The sequence below is a fragment of the Alosa alosa genome, chromosome 11, assembly GCF_017589495.1.
Source record: "Alosa alosa isolate M-15738 ecotype Scorff River chromosome 11, AALO_Geno_1.1, whole genome shotgun sequence".
NCBI classification, from domain to species: Eukaryota; Metazoa; Chordata; class Actinopteri; order Clupeiformes; family Clupeidae; genus Alosa; species Alosa alosa.
Genome location: NC_063199.1, coordinates 12361118 through 12375002, shown reverse-complemented (window position 1 = coordinate 12375002; position 13885 = coordinate 12361118). Strand labels below are relative to the sequence as shown.

At 46.5% G+C, this 13885-nt stretch overlaps 1 protein-coding gene across 1 annotated transcript in view; it reads right to left on the bottom strand.

Moving 5' to 3' along the window:
* Positions 1-13885, bottom strand: part of lrp5 (low density lipoprotein receptor-related protein 5) — a 51035-nt gene that overhangs the window by 25422 nt on the left and 11728 nt on the right. Inside the window, 4 exon segments of the mRNA XM_048257130.1 lie at positions 6595-6766; positions 6885-7281; positions 10947-11078; positions 12632-12828. Of these exon segments, the coding sequence (XP_048113087.1) occupies positions 6595-6766; positions 6885-7281; positions 10947-11078; positions 12632-12828 (898 nt within the window).

Here is a 13885-nt window from a genome sequence, read left to right as displayed (position 1 = left end):
TAATAAGCCACAAAACATCTCCAGAACAGCAGCAGTAGCAAGCTGCGCTCCCCTTCAGCCCTCCACCCACCCCCAGACCCCTTGTCCTTCCACGCCTTCCTTTCCTCTCCTTTCTCACCCCCTCCCCACCTCACTGGCAGACCACTGACAGATGTGGGACAGCGGCAGCACATCCAAAGAGGAAATGAGACAGATTGTCGTGTGGAGCTGGGCTGAGCGAGAGAGAGAGCTAGAGAGAGAGCTAGAGAGAGAGCTAGAGAGAGAGAGAGAGAGAGAGAGAGAGAGAGAGAGAGAGAGAGAGAGAGAGAGAGAGAGAGAGAGAGAGAGAGAGAGAGAGAGAGAGAGAGAGAGAGAGAGAGAGAAAGTGAGAGAGTGAGAGTGAGAGAGAGAGTGAGTGAGAGAGAGAGAGAGTGAGAGAGAGAGAGAGAGGCCTCTGTTCAGCACGCCTCTGGAGGAGCCAGACCTCACACTTACTGAGGCTCAGGTCCGATCAGCCTGAGCAGAGGACGCCCTGTTCCTAAGCAGAAAGCACGGGAGAATGGAGCCATTTACGCCAGGAGTGGTAGCGCTAGCATTCCTGTGACCACCCACCGCACTGAAAATTTCCATTGTTATTTCCAAAAGTGTGTGTACGTGTGGCCCATTTGAGTAGTTCTGGGGAAGTGATGAATTTTTAAGGCGAGTAACAGGCGAGGAGGGGAAAGGAAAGTGATTCTCCTTCTATAAACAAACCTCTAATGCCTCCCATCTCAATGGCTGGGCGCATTTTAATGCATCTCTCCTTTGCACTCGCAGAAGAGATTCCAAATGCCGTGCTGGTGTTTAGCCTTTACTCCACTATACAAAATGGCTGCTTTTGAGGTAGAAGGCTTTCAATCTGTCTCCTGCTTTGTCTGAAATTACTCCAAGATGCATTATGGGGTGAAAGTGAGGGAATGGTTGGACAGCGGACCTCTGGCCAGAGAGGATGGAAAGAGTTGCGCAAAACAGGTGTTTTTAATACATGTCTAAAAACCACATATCCTTGGAATTGGGGAAACATCAAAAGGTTTCGACGTAACTGCGACAAAAAGTAACCAGGCAATTAACAACAAAACTGTTCTTTGAACTGATTTAGCTGTTGGCTAAACCAGAGGTTTAAAAACATCTTTTATTTAACCACGTTCACCCACATTTCAGCTAAAACCATGAGGAGAATTGATGTGGAAATGGATATGACTTAACATTGAAAAAGAAAAAAGCCTGACTTCAAACAAAACCACAGAAATGTTTTTGTGAACCTGTAAATGCTGATGCTGCCAACACATTTGACCTGCAATGTCAACTCCATATAAGATGAGGAAATTGGAGAACAGAGGTTTCTGGAGTGAGAGATTGAGCGCTCTCAAACAAGAGACAGACCAGAGACCAGATTGGTGTACACATTTGCATATGTTTCGCTTTCTGTGTGTGTTTATGTCTGTGTGAGAGTGAGTGAGTTTGTGAGGGGGGAGAGAGAGAGAGAGAGAAAGAGAAAAAAGAGAAATAGAGAAAGAGAAAGACAGAAGGGAAGACTGAGCTTCATCTTGATGACGTGCCCCTGACCAGTGAAGCTTGACCTTTGGAGCTTTCAATCTCCTTCCACGATTTTCTGGGGACTTTATTGGGGTTCCATTCCTTGCGCCTCACCCCCATTGACTCTGACAGGGCTTGGACAAGCCGCTAACGCAGAGACAAAGGGGGCCATCATTAGCATGGCTAATGTTGTAGAGCAGGCCCTTGTTAGGGAGAGAATCCTGTGCAAATCAAGTTTCACGGCTGAGGCGGACCACAATGCACCCAGTCCCCTCAAGTGGCACTTGGAGAGGACTGGAAAGAAAACATTATTGATCCTTTTCACAAGTATGCTTTTCTTTTACTTTTTATAAAAGCTGTTTAGAGATTTCAGCAGTTTAGAGATTTAGAGGTGCTATAGGCCATCTCCGCTTGGAAGATCGAGGAGAGGAAGAAAAGGCCAGCTCTGTATTTTCGGTGCCATATCTCCCTGGCCAGCTCTGTATTTTCGGTGCACATATCTGCCATTATGAGAAACCCGTGGGGTAGGCATGGTGCACGCCAAAAAGAAAGTGTCACAAAGCACCAATCTCCATAATTGTCTGACAAAGACAATTTTGGCCCCCCCCCCCCCCCCTCTATGGCGAACTGCACATCAGTCAGGGAAGTTATCTTTAGCATCTCAGCACTGAGGGGGCACGGGAGAGGGAGAGGGAGAGGGGGGTGGCGGCTCGGCGGCAACATCAGAGGCTTCGAGCAATGAGAGACAAAGTTATGGGTGAAAGGGGCGGGAGCGGGGTATTAGACTCCCTCAAAAAGAAGCAAAAACACACGAATGGAGGAAATAAAAGCCCACAACTCCCATACTGTTTGAGGAGGGCAGAAAAAGGGGGGGAAAAAAACTTCCAATGCGAATGCCAATAACATAGACCTCCTTTTCAGATGTGCAGGAGACCCAAGATGAAAGGAGAAATTCCTGGAGTGAATTCAACCCCCCATCCCCACCCCCTTCACCCCCAAAAGCTTTGCAGCACATTTAAAAGGCGAGGCAGGCAGCAGAGTATGCCATTATTAGTCCAAACTGCAACATTCAGTGAAGTATATTTGGAAAAATATAAATAAAAATTCAGAAGGGCAGAAGAAAATCTTCCAAAAATTAATGCACAGTGAAAATATACACTCCATACATGCAAATCCTAGAACGCCTGGATATCATCATCTCGGAATGGAATTTGGACTCCAAAACACAGCAGAACTTTCCTTTGAAGTGGCCTACGATAATCCATTCAAGAGCCACAGACACCTCTGTTATCAACATTCATTTTGCTTGCTCGCATTTTTCATTTAACTACTTCAGTGGTTTTGGTGACAGACACTATAACTTCCAGCTCCCAGATGCGATGCATGGGAGCGAAGCAAGGCGCATGGGTCCGAGCAGCTCTCGAAAGGGGTGCAGGCTCCACGCCTTTACAAACACCATAAAATAAACAATGGACATGTCCACGGTTCCTCTGAATGCAATTCAGCTCACAACAAGGAAAGGAAAAAGGAGAGGAGAAAAAGTCTTTTCAGACAGACCCTGTCACCAGCAGAGAACGAGAGAGAAAAGAGGGGGAAGGAGAGGAGGGCAAGGAGGAGGGCTAAAAAGCCTCCAGACCTCTATTTATAAGCATTCATCCAGTGAACAGCCACATTCCAAATGCTGAAAGGTACTTTTCACTAAAAACAATTCTTTACTCCCTCTTAAAGACCTGATTTCACTTAAGTTAAAAAAAAAAAAAAAAAAAACTTTCAAAACCAAAAGTAAACAAAAGTGTGTTAATGTGTATTCCTTAGTAAAACAAATGGTATGTCATCAACAGCAAACAGAAGAACAAAGTTGCGAAAAAAAACGAACAAAACAAAAAACAGACTTTTTTTGGAGAAAAAGAAAATAATGAGGGCCGGCAGCCAACAGAGCAGCAGTCCAGCGCCTAGCCATTAGCACTTCAAGCACTTTCTCCTCTTTTGAGAGGCTGAGAGGGGCTGAACCAGGCCTGGGCCAAGGAGCTTCATTAGGAGCAGCAGAAGAACCCTTGTAAAGACGGAGCAAGAGAGAGAATTAAAGAGCATAATGGGAAGGCTTGAGGGGGGCTGGGGGTGGGCGGACCTACTCATCAGATATGGCTGGGAACCTCAAGAAATGGGACCTACCGCTCAAATGGACATCTGGTGCAGTGTGTGTGTGTGTGTGTGTGTGTGTGTGTGTGTGTGTGTGGTGTGCGAGGGAGGGTCTGTAAGGGGCCAGCCACTGCCATCATTATTGGCTTGCTATTGTGAGAGCCAGGGTGGAGGGTTGTGGGGAGCAGCCATTAGAGCCCGCTGGTAAAGGGCTCTCCCCGGGAGGTCAACTCACAGATCACAGAGAAGAGCACACTTCTAGCCATACAAAACAGCGGCTTGTTTTCTTATGGGAAAGCCAGGGTGACATTATTACTTAAAGACACAATTCCATTCACATATCAAAAAGCAAAAAGCAATTAATGGCCACTTGTTCATTTCTGAAATGTGCGTAACCTTTAACCTTCCAAAGCAGAATTTTCACATCGTCACACCTAATCAGGTGTTGGAGTTTTGTTTTCACAACTGTAGTCTATCCACACAGCTTCATTCATTAAATCCTTCTGATTTCAACTGTAGAGTGACACGACCAGAATGCCAGCAAAGTACGCCAGCAGTGCCTTATGGACTAGCATGCACAGGAAGAAGATCTATTCTGACAGCATTCACCTGATAAAGAGATTGTTCCAACATCTCTGTTTGTCCTTGTCCCTCTCCCTGCAGGGAGCTAAGGATGCCGTTACCCCTGCAGCACTGCTGCTGAAATCGGCTTTGACAACCACAAAAAACAACTACATTCTCTGAAGTGGCACAGAGAGGAGGTGCAGGCATCTGCCAAAAAAAGACCCAGCCCACACTGACTCACACTACCCTCAAAGACCTTCACAAGTTCACTCCAAATGCGCTGGGAGAGACATTAGAGGGCTTTCGCACGTGGAGCGAGTCTCCAGCTCTGGTCTGGGCCTCAATGTCTCAGCGGGAGCACCCTAATCTGCTCTCAAATCAGCCCGCCCGCCAGCTCCTCTCCCAGGAAAACCAACACTGCAGCTCCGACAGCTCCTGCTCCCTCCTCTCCTCACCCTGAGCTGTCCCACACAGGAGATGGGCAGACCACTGACCTTCAGAGCAACCCTTGCCTTTTTGGCGTCCTTCTGTGGCCTCTTCCTTACTCTCTGGTCAAGTGCCTTGTTTTGTTTACGCCATGTTGGCAGGAAAAGCAGAGCAAAAATGAAAATGGCTCCAGCGTCATCAGAGTTCACTGTGCGCCATCTCCAAAACCATGGCCTCATATATAGGCTATTCTAACTGTAGCCAGTTTCACATCTAGACTGAAGAGTCAATTGATCACAATTACATTTCTTTAAGTGCAGTCTACTTCTACTACCATCTATTTACTTTAAAGTGTATTCATCTCCTAGCAATCAAACATCTCACCAAGAGTTATATCATCACTGCATAAATGAACTTCGAAAGGCACCACATCATACATGAAATTAGGCTATACCTTTACAAGAAAAAGTGCAATTAATTATTTATTACAGGAGAATCATGATAAAGACTGAGTGATCGTCAGTTGAAACCATGGGTGGTCTGCTCCAACTTTCCTGCCAACATGGTACTGTTTTGATTTAGACTGTTGACTGTTGGGATTGCGTCAACTTGTCAACTAGCAGAACATAATCATTCCAGTTGTGTTTCTGTCAGAGTGTTGTGTTTAGGCCCTGATGTTTCATAGCCCAGATCAAGTCCCATGGCTCACTGGCTCAAATCATATGAAACCTGCATCCACCAGAAATGTACTGTAGATCAGTGATTCACAAGTGGATTCTTGACTAAGACACATGATATAACAATACATAGCTAAGATTCTTTCCCTCTCCCATCCTTTTACCGAGTGTGTATGTGTTTGGGGGGTTCGGTTGATATGGTCTGTTTACGCAAACACAACAGAAAGGGATGGGGTGTCTCAATTGAATGATGGAGAGATTCTAAAACTGACAAGGGATCAGACCATAGCCGACTTCATAGGCTGGGAAATCGTGAGACGTTTGTTGATCCTGCATCACAGTCCCAAACACATTCTCAAACGAACATGTGTATGCACACACACAGACACACACAAACACTCACACGCACACACTCACACACACCTATATACACAAAGAAAAGGGCCATGTGAGCAGTGGGTGTAACGCTAGAAAGCAGTCCCACCCAAGGGAGTGGAAGCTCATCTGGGAAGAGTCCCGTGCCCCGTTTGTGTTTGTAGTATAGACTTTCAACACAGATTGTAACCTAATGAAAGGCAGCCATCCTGGTTAGGCCAACACCCAAGCGCTCTTCATTCATATATGTAGTCTAGAAAAATGGCTGCTACACAGCTCAAGCCTCTCTGTGTAACCACAAAGGAGGACCATCCAAACTACAGGAGAAAATAAAAACAGTCGCGCCAAACTGGAGTTCCCTCTGTGGTCTGGTGAACAGGCCTAGAATCCACAAAGTGACTAAGAGAGACTTGCGCTCCGGAGTGACACATAGGAGGTGTTAACTGGAGCCGGAATCCACACGGCTAGAAAACATGGAGGCCAGCTGCTGACAGAAAGTCTGGTGTGCCTGGCCCAGGCATTATATAACGCCTCCAACATTCCTCTGCGACTCACGGGGGAGCACTGGTCAGTTAAACCCTCAGTCTGCCGCCATTGCCTCGATTTATCAGGAATGTGTACCTTGTGCATTTCACTACTCTGCCCTGCAGAGCAGCATCTCACAAATATTTTATCACTGGGGACAGCCTCTAGTCAGCATCACCCAAGACCTCTGGGTTTATACTCCTGCAGCACGTGAGAGCAATCTGAATGAGGCTAGGCTGGGAACACATTCAGAGCACACTCACTGCCACAGAGTGCCTCTACACTGCCTGCTTGTCTGTTTCCAACATGCTGACAGTCTGTGGCGCTCACTCACCTCAATCTTATCAGTCTTTGCATCCCCCCAGTACAGCTTGCCTGCAGTGTAGTCGATGGCCAGACCGTTGGGCCAGCCCAAGGAGGTATTCAGAAGAATGAGGCGCTCACTTCCATCAAGGTTCGCACGCTCGATTTTGGGCTTCTCACCCCAGTCAGTCCAGTACATGTAACTGCAAGTCATGTAACAAAAGTCATGACAAGAATTCAGCCTCTCTAGAAAAGTGATGGTCTCTCAGACAGACTGCTTTAACTTTGTATCTCTACAGTAGCACTGATGGCGTCACCTACCCATTGACGGGGTCTAGCACAATGGCCCGTGGTTCCTCCAGGTTCTCGGAGATCAGAATGCGCCGTGAGGTCCCATTAAGCCGGGTCACTTCAATTCGGTCCGTGCCCGTGTCTGTCCAGTACAGGTTGCGGGCCACCCAATCCACCGCGATACCATCCGGGTGGTTGATCTCCGTGGTTACCAGTGTCTGGGCCTCACTGCCATCAATGCGGGCACGGCGGATGGCTTTGACCTCATCGTCCGTCCAGTACACGTGGCCATCTACAGGGTCATAGTCGATGGCAATGGCGTGGCGGATGTCACTGACCTGCAGCACAATGTCAGTGAAGTCTGGCAGGTCCAGAGAGATGCGGCGAAGGTCTGTGCGCCGTGCTAACAGCAGGACCTCCTCAGCGCCTGTGAACACATAGACAGATACATTTCAACACAACCTCCTTCTACTAAGTTACAACAATTCTGCTTTTACTGATAGTTACAGATAGTTAACAATATACATACATGGAGATTAGAATTATACAAATGGGTTTCTTCCTTTTTGGCAAATTAGTTTTAACCGTCATGATGTCAGAATGTCCACTAAAGGACATAAATTTGGTGGTGGGTGGGGCATGCATGCAGATTACCCCCTGGTCAATAACTTGAAGACTACAGTAGACTGTAAAAAACTGCTGTGGCAGGGTGGCAAACCTGCCTTTCCTACTTCCTACTAGCTAAAGTAGGTTATTCAAGACTTTTCTTTTGGTTCTGCTAGTGACAATAAGCTGACCCCATACCAGCAGTAGAACAATGGTCAAAGTGTTGTGGGGCCAAACATACATTAATCTATCCTCTGCAACATACGGCTTAAGTGAATGGATGCACGCTGCCCTCTCCCACCAAGGAAGTATTCAGAGAGGCTTAGCAACACAATGGTTGATGGCAAACCTGCTGATGTAATGACTGCTCATTACCCCTTATCCTTATCTCCATTCAACAAGGCATGGTTTGTGGTCTTGCAGATAGAACAGGAACGTAGAACAGGAACGAAGGTAAAAATTTGGTACAAGTAACTAGTAAAAAAACAATTTCCTTTCTAATGACATTTTCAGTCGGTAATTGAGATGAACATTTTTATAAATGGACAATTGCTCTATTCTTTCCCGAAGTTTTTTTTTTATTGTGGATATATTGCTTAGGTCAACATTGTATATCATTGTCATTATGTTGGTTCAAACACAACCTGCTTCATAAATGCTTCAAAAAACCTCCTCAATTCAAACTGATTGAAAGATAAACTAATAGGCCTAACTGCATCTGCAGCCATATATTGGCTAGTCTTAGGTCAGGTTTGCACTGTGGAGGGAGGGGGCTTCTGTGCCATAGAGCCATGGTTTAGCAGAATGAGCAGTCGAGTCAGTGTGGTCAATTATCTCGGAGCGTTCCCTTTCTTTCTGGGAGGCCTTTTAGCCGTGCACACACCACTGGCCACAAGACCAGCTGCAACAGACAGAGTCCCCAATCAAGCTCTCCATCCATCAGTGGTGACGCCAATCAGAAACGACAGCAGAGGAAAGACGCTCTTTTGCTCATTTTCTCTCCTTTTGTTTTCCCCTACAAGCCCTACTTGGAGGAGTGCATATTTGTCTTTAATTTGACGTCCCGTTCTGCTCGGCAGCTAAACAAAAGAGGTGACCCTTCCACCATGACCGCAAAGCACAGATCTAGTCAACCAAGCCAGACAAATGAGCAAACACGTCCTGTATGTGCTTTTTATCATTTCCTTTCTAGAAATCCTCCACTCCGCACCCTCCTTCTTCTGCCACAAACTCATCCCTCACCTCACCTCTGCCAGGGGACAACACCACAGGATGTGCTGGATTTACATTTTTAATGTTCTATTTAGCTGTCAACAGAGTTGGGAGCTCAGCGAGTCCTGTGGCTGTGTGCAGTATGGGAGCCAGCCTGTCCCCCTGCCTCCACAGCACACTAACTCACTCTGCTCTCTCGTCTCCACTAGCTTTTCTTTTCCTCGGTTTCCTTTTTTTTTTTTTTTTTTTTCCCGTGCGCACCCCTGGAATGAGGTCCTTAAGAAGAATACATCTCATTGTTTCCTGGCCTGGGAATACACTGCCTGAAAATTGGAGAAAGTTATAAATTCAAAAAAGCTCTGTAGGTTAAGGAGAGCTCTTTTTTCAAGGGTGGAGGGTGGAGGGGGTGGACTTGTCATTTAACGGCACTAGTGCACAGAGACAATGTCGCCACTGTTCCCGAGTCAGGCTGGGATATGGGCTTGGGGGAAGTGGAGGGGACAAAGAGCTCAACCTTGATTTGAGAGTCTGGCTGTGCTGTTATCGGATTCGTTTCACACACATCATCAACAGCTTTTGCTATTGGCAGAGCCAATAGAACCATCAACAGAAAATGTGACGTTACAACTGTCTATGACTCCTTCTCTTAGCCAACACAAGAGCAATGGTATGAGAGTGACGTGCAGGGGAAAACCACACTTTCTGCTTTCCAGTCTGTCTCAACTAGACTAGCACCACCAAAATAATGCCAGGGCGTCTCTCCACCACAAGGTTGTCATGTCAGACCCTCTGCTGGGAGCCATGACCCTTGTCAAAGGAGAAGTCTTGAGTGAGAGGGAATGTACACAGACCCCAGGGCAATTCAAACAAACAGGTTTCATTCTTGACTATGGGCCTGGACCACATCCACTAAACACACAAACCTAGCACTGACCTGATTAGGCCTGCCCCCCGCATACTAACCCCACCCTGGACACACACACACACACACACACACAGACAGACAGACACACACACACAATTAAGGCCCCAGAAGTCTGACGACTGAAGGGTGATGGCAGACTGACAGCAAGCAAACAAATAAACAAAAGTCCCCCAAACAAGGCAGCCTCAGATTTCCCCTGAAAGCTCCCAGAGTCTTGCGCCTGGTCTCTGGAGAGTGCGCTGGAAGGGTGAAGAATGCTGCTGGAGGGAGGGGGGGCGGGGCAGGGCAGGGCCACGCTGGGCCAGGCCTGGCCGAGCGGGGAGTGCTGGCTTTAATGTAGCTGCCTGTATATTGTGGCGATTGAAATTAGCGGCGAGCGGCTAAGGGGGAAATGGGTCTTTCAGGGGCCGCCGAGCGCGGGCCCGGCCATCTGTCAAAGATTAGAGCGCTCCGTCATGCCTCTCTGCATTAGAGACGCATGCTAATGTTCAGAGGCCAATGGGATGCCAATGCTGCCGCACAACCCCCACCACCCCTTCCCTTCCCCCCACACCCCCACACACACTTTAGACTCATTAACAAAAAGACTTGCATAAATAAGATATCCTGAATTCCTAATTATAAGTGACAGTGTAATAAAATTGGAGGTCGCCAGTCACATCCCTTTCTGAATGATGTGGAATGGCATTCATTTGGGGTGTTTGCTTCTCAGTGTGCTGCATTTTTAGGGGCGGGGGGATTGACTGGCTATGGTTAGAAATGATCAAAACCTGTGGAATGTCATCCATTTTCCTTTTAGGGATCATGCTTTAATAGCAATGCCAAAAACATAAAGAGAGCTAGATGTGCCGCATGTTGCATAGCACACTAGATGCTGCTCCCAAACTGATTCAATGCATATACCTAAATCTACGAACAGTGATAATGAAGGTCCAATAAGCTATTGAAATGTGTCAGTTGTAGTGCCCCCATGGACGCAAATTCACATCATTTGGCGTGTATCTGATAAATGTGGTAGCGAAGTAGCATGTCAAATTTCATTCATTTCTAACCTTCACAACACAAAATATTTTTATGGATGCTGAATTCTGATTGTTGAGTAAGCCAAATTAAACTTAAGATGTGGGGGAGCAAAAGCTTCTGTTCCTCATCAGCCCAGTGAGGCTACATGCCCACCAAGTTTTGTGGGCCCCAGTGTTTCAGTCCCCAAAAAAAAACCCCTTACAAAACCTTTACAGCCGCCCTGTGCCAGCGGTGGTCATAAATACACACAAGTGATGGTGGGGCAAAGAAGGGGCACTCAAGAGGTGGCCCTCAGTTGGTGGGTACAAACAAGAGGCGTATTTTACCTGGTCGACACGTCTTGCCGTCGTCTTTGAGCTTGACTCCAGTGGGGCAGGCGCAGCTGTGAAACGGCTGCAGGGGGGAGAGCAGGCAAAGGTGGGAGCAGCCGCCATTCCCATTACTGCAGGGGGTTTGAACTGTGGACCGAGGGACAGGTGGTAGAACACAATGAGCTCAGCTGAACTGGACACAGGTTTGGACCTCCGATAGAGACCATGGTATCTAATGTTCACTTCTGGGGACTGCATATGATTTGAAATACATGAAGCGGAAATACCACAGGCACCAGCTGGACAACACAATCAAAGGAGCCACATGTGAACTTCCTAATAAATCAGTAAAACCAGAAAACAACTTTTACACAAGAAAGTAACTGAGTTGTAACATTGCTGGAAGTGGTTCTTGGTCAAAGCATTTCAAGCTGCTGAATGAAAAGACTGCAGCATTTCTTTTGCACTAAACAGTTTTATATTCTAATTAACATAAGTGCACATGTCTTAATAAATCATAAAAAGGAGACAGTGGCTAAGTATGATGTGGGTTAGCAAGAACTGCAGAATCATACCCTACATACTAATGACCCCACATACATCAACATTTGCATTCGCAGCTTCACTTGTGAGTGCACTTTGCTTTTGACATTTAATCAGAAGAATCACTGTGTATCATTCTTAAACGTTACATAATGGGCAGATCAGGGTGTAATTGTGAAACTCTTGACTTTTAAAAAAAATAATAATAATTTCCACTGCAGATCACACTTTGCCAACCATAGCAGGGCAGCGCTAAAGCATGCAGCTGCTTACACAGGAGAACACAGACGGCCTTGACACAAACCCTACTACCCCCTACCCTCTAACTCACTCCAGACCCTCCCCCAGCACAGATGTTGTGTCAGGGCCCCAACATTGTGTGATTACGAGCAGGACACAGTCCAATGCCAGCACAGGAAAAAAAGTTAATTATACCCATATGCAGGTTCTCAGGGGAACAAAAGCGAGTGTCAATCAGAATCTCCTTAACGTAAACTAAATGGCAGAGGACAAGTTGAATAGACCATCAGAATATAATACTAGTACTAGTAGTGCGTAGAAATATGCAATGTATGCAAAGAAACATTGTGCCACTTTGCCACTTTCCTAAAGCATGTTTTTAATCAGCATCTAGTGCTCACATCATCCTTAAATCAAATTTTATGGTATGTAGTTATGAGAAGGTCAGATAAGCACGCCAGTCCTTCCAACGTGCCACCTGGGCTATGCACTATGCAGTTTTGTGGTCTGGGTCAAATCAACTGTAAAACTATATCAATAGAAGTTAGTTACCGGTTATATGTATGTTCAAACAGATTTACTAGAAACTCTTTTTTTGCACCATGCCACAACATATTCTTGAAATATTGTATTTTTAAAAAGTTAAATGATCTTTCCCTGTGAAATCATTAATTTCTCCAATTTAGAGGCAACCTCCCTCCATGCTGCATCCTAAAACAGACAAGGCACAGTATTCAAATAACTTATGGATAATTACCTCAAGAATAACTGTGAGTGTGTGTGTGTGTGTGTGTGTGTGTGTGTGTGTGTGTGTGTGTGTGTATATACACTGTTGCATACTAAAAGGAAGCTCCAATTGGACAATCTTTCTGTACATGTGGTAGAGAATCAACACGACACAGGATTAGCACACTCACAGTTTGGCTGTCTTTGTTGGGCAAGGACCTGGATGTCCATGGGTGAGTGAATGCCATTGAGAATTTCTCGGCGCTTGTCCCCGGAGTGCTTGTTACAGGCGTGAATGGAGCGTGTCTGCCAGTCCGTCCAGTACAGTGTCTCATCAGAGAGCGTGAGGGCAAACGGATGGGTCAGGGTGCCCTCCACCACAGTCTCCCTGTAGGCAAACGCAGGTAACTCATCAAGGGATCAACACAATCACAGCAGGCTCTACAGTTCATACCATTACAGAATATGAAAGACACGAAGAAAGACAACAGGGAAAAAACACAAAGACAGCGACCTGTTTTATTCCTGGCTGCTTAAATGTACTTTTGTTTAACTTCAATACAGTCCGTCTCTGCTCACTGTCCCGAGTTATTTACTCATGCATAACATATGTGTGTTTGTACAAGTGGTCCTCAGAGTTGACCCCACAGTGTAATCAATCTGAAAATGTTAAGGAACTTTCTGTAGCCTTCAGGGCATCTGGAACACTGCAGCGAAATCAAACCCCAGATCGGAAGTCTTTCAGATTTAGTTCCAAGGGGGAAATTAAACAAATAAGACTGTCATCGAGCAAGAGGAGGCAGCATCTGTTTGGGTCGTTAACGGGCGGCAGCCAGTTAACCCCTCCACCTCACCCCGTCCTAATGCTGCCTCTGCCCTTATTAAGAGCAAACAGGACTGGGAGAGAGTTCCAGCGCACAGCCAAAGCTGCACTCCCAGACCAGTTGGGTAACAACGTCTTGCTAAACAACGTGCACACATACGCACAAGCTGCTGTGCTCGTAAATAAACAGGGGATCAAGGCGGGAAGGCAACGCGGGTGTGTTGTGGAGCCCTGACGCATCACAATCTGACCAGGGCGCCACCATCACTCACCCAAGCCGTGCTGGGTTCACCAGGGATACCTTTAACAGTGTACGTGGGGGGACGCAGGCTCGTACACCCCCTCTGATTTTTAATAGCGTGTGAAGAACAGAGGGATGGAGCAAGAGAGGGAGAGTCAGAAAAAAAATAATTGCATCCAGATTTGCGCACAGCCATTTTGGTGCACTTGGACGCAAGACGCGTATGTGTTCGAAGCCAGCGAAAACACACTAAACTTTATCATTAATCATAGGTGTCAGGAAGGAGGACTTGAAAGGAAAAGCACCCTTTTGTTTTAACAACAAGGGGAGGTAAACGCTAGCAGAGCCCCACACCACCGTACTCAGATCTTCGCGGCACTT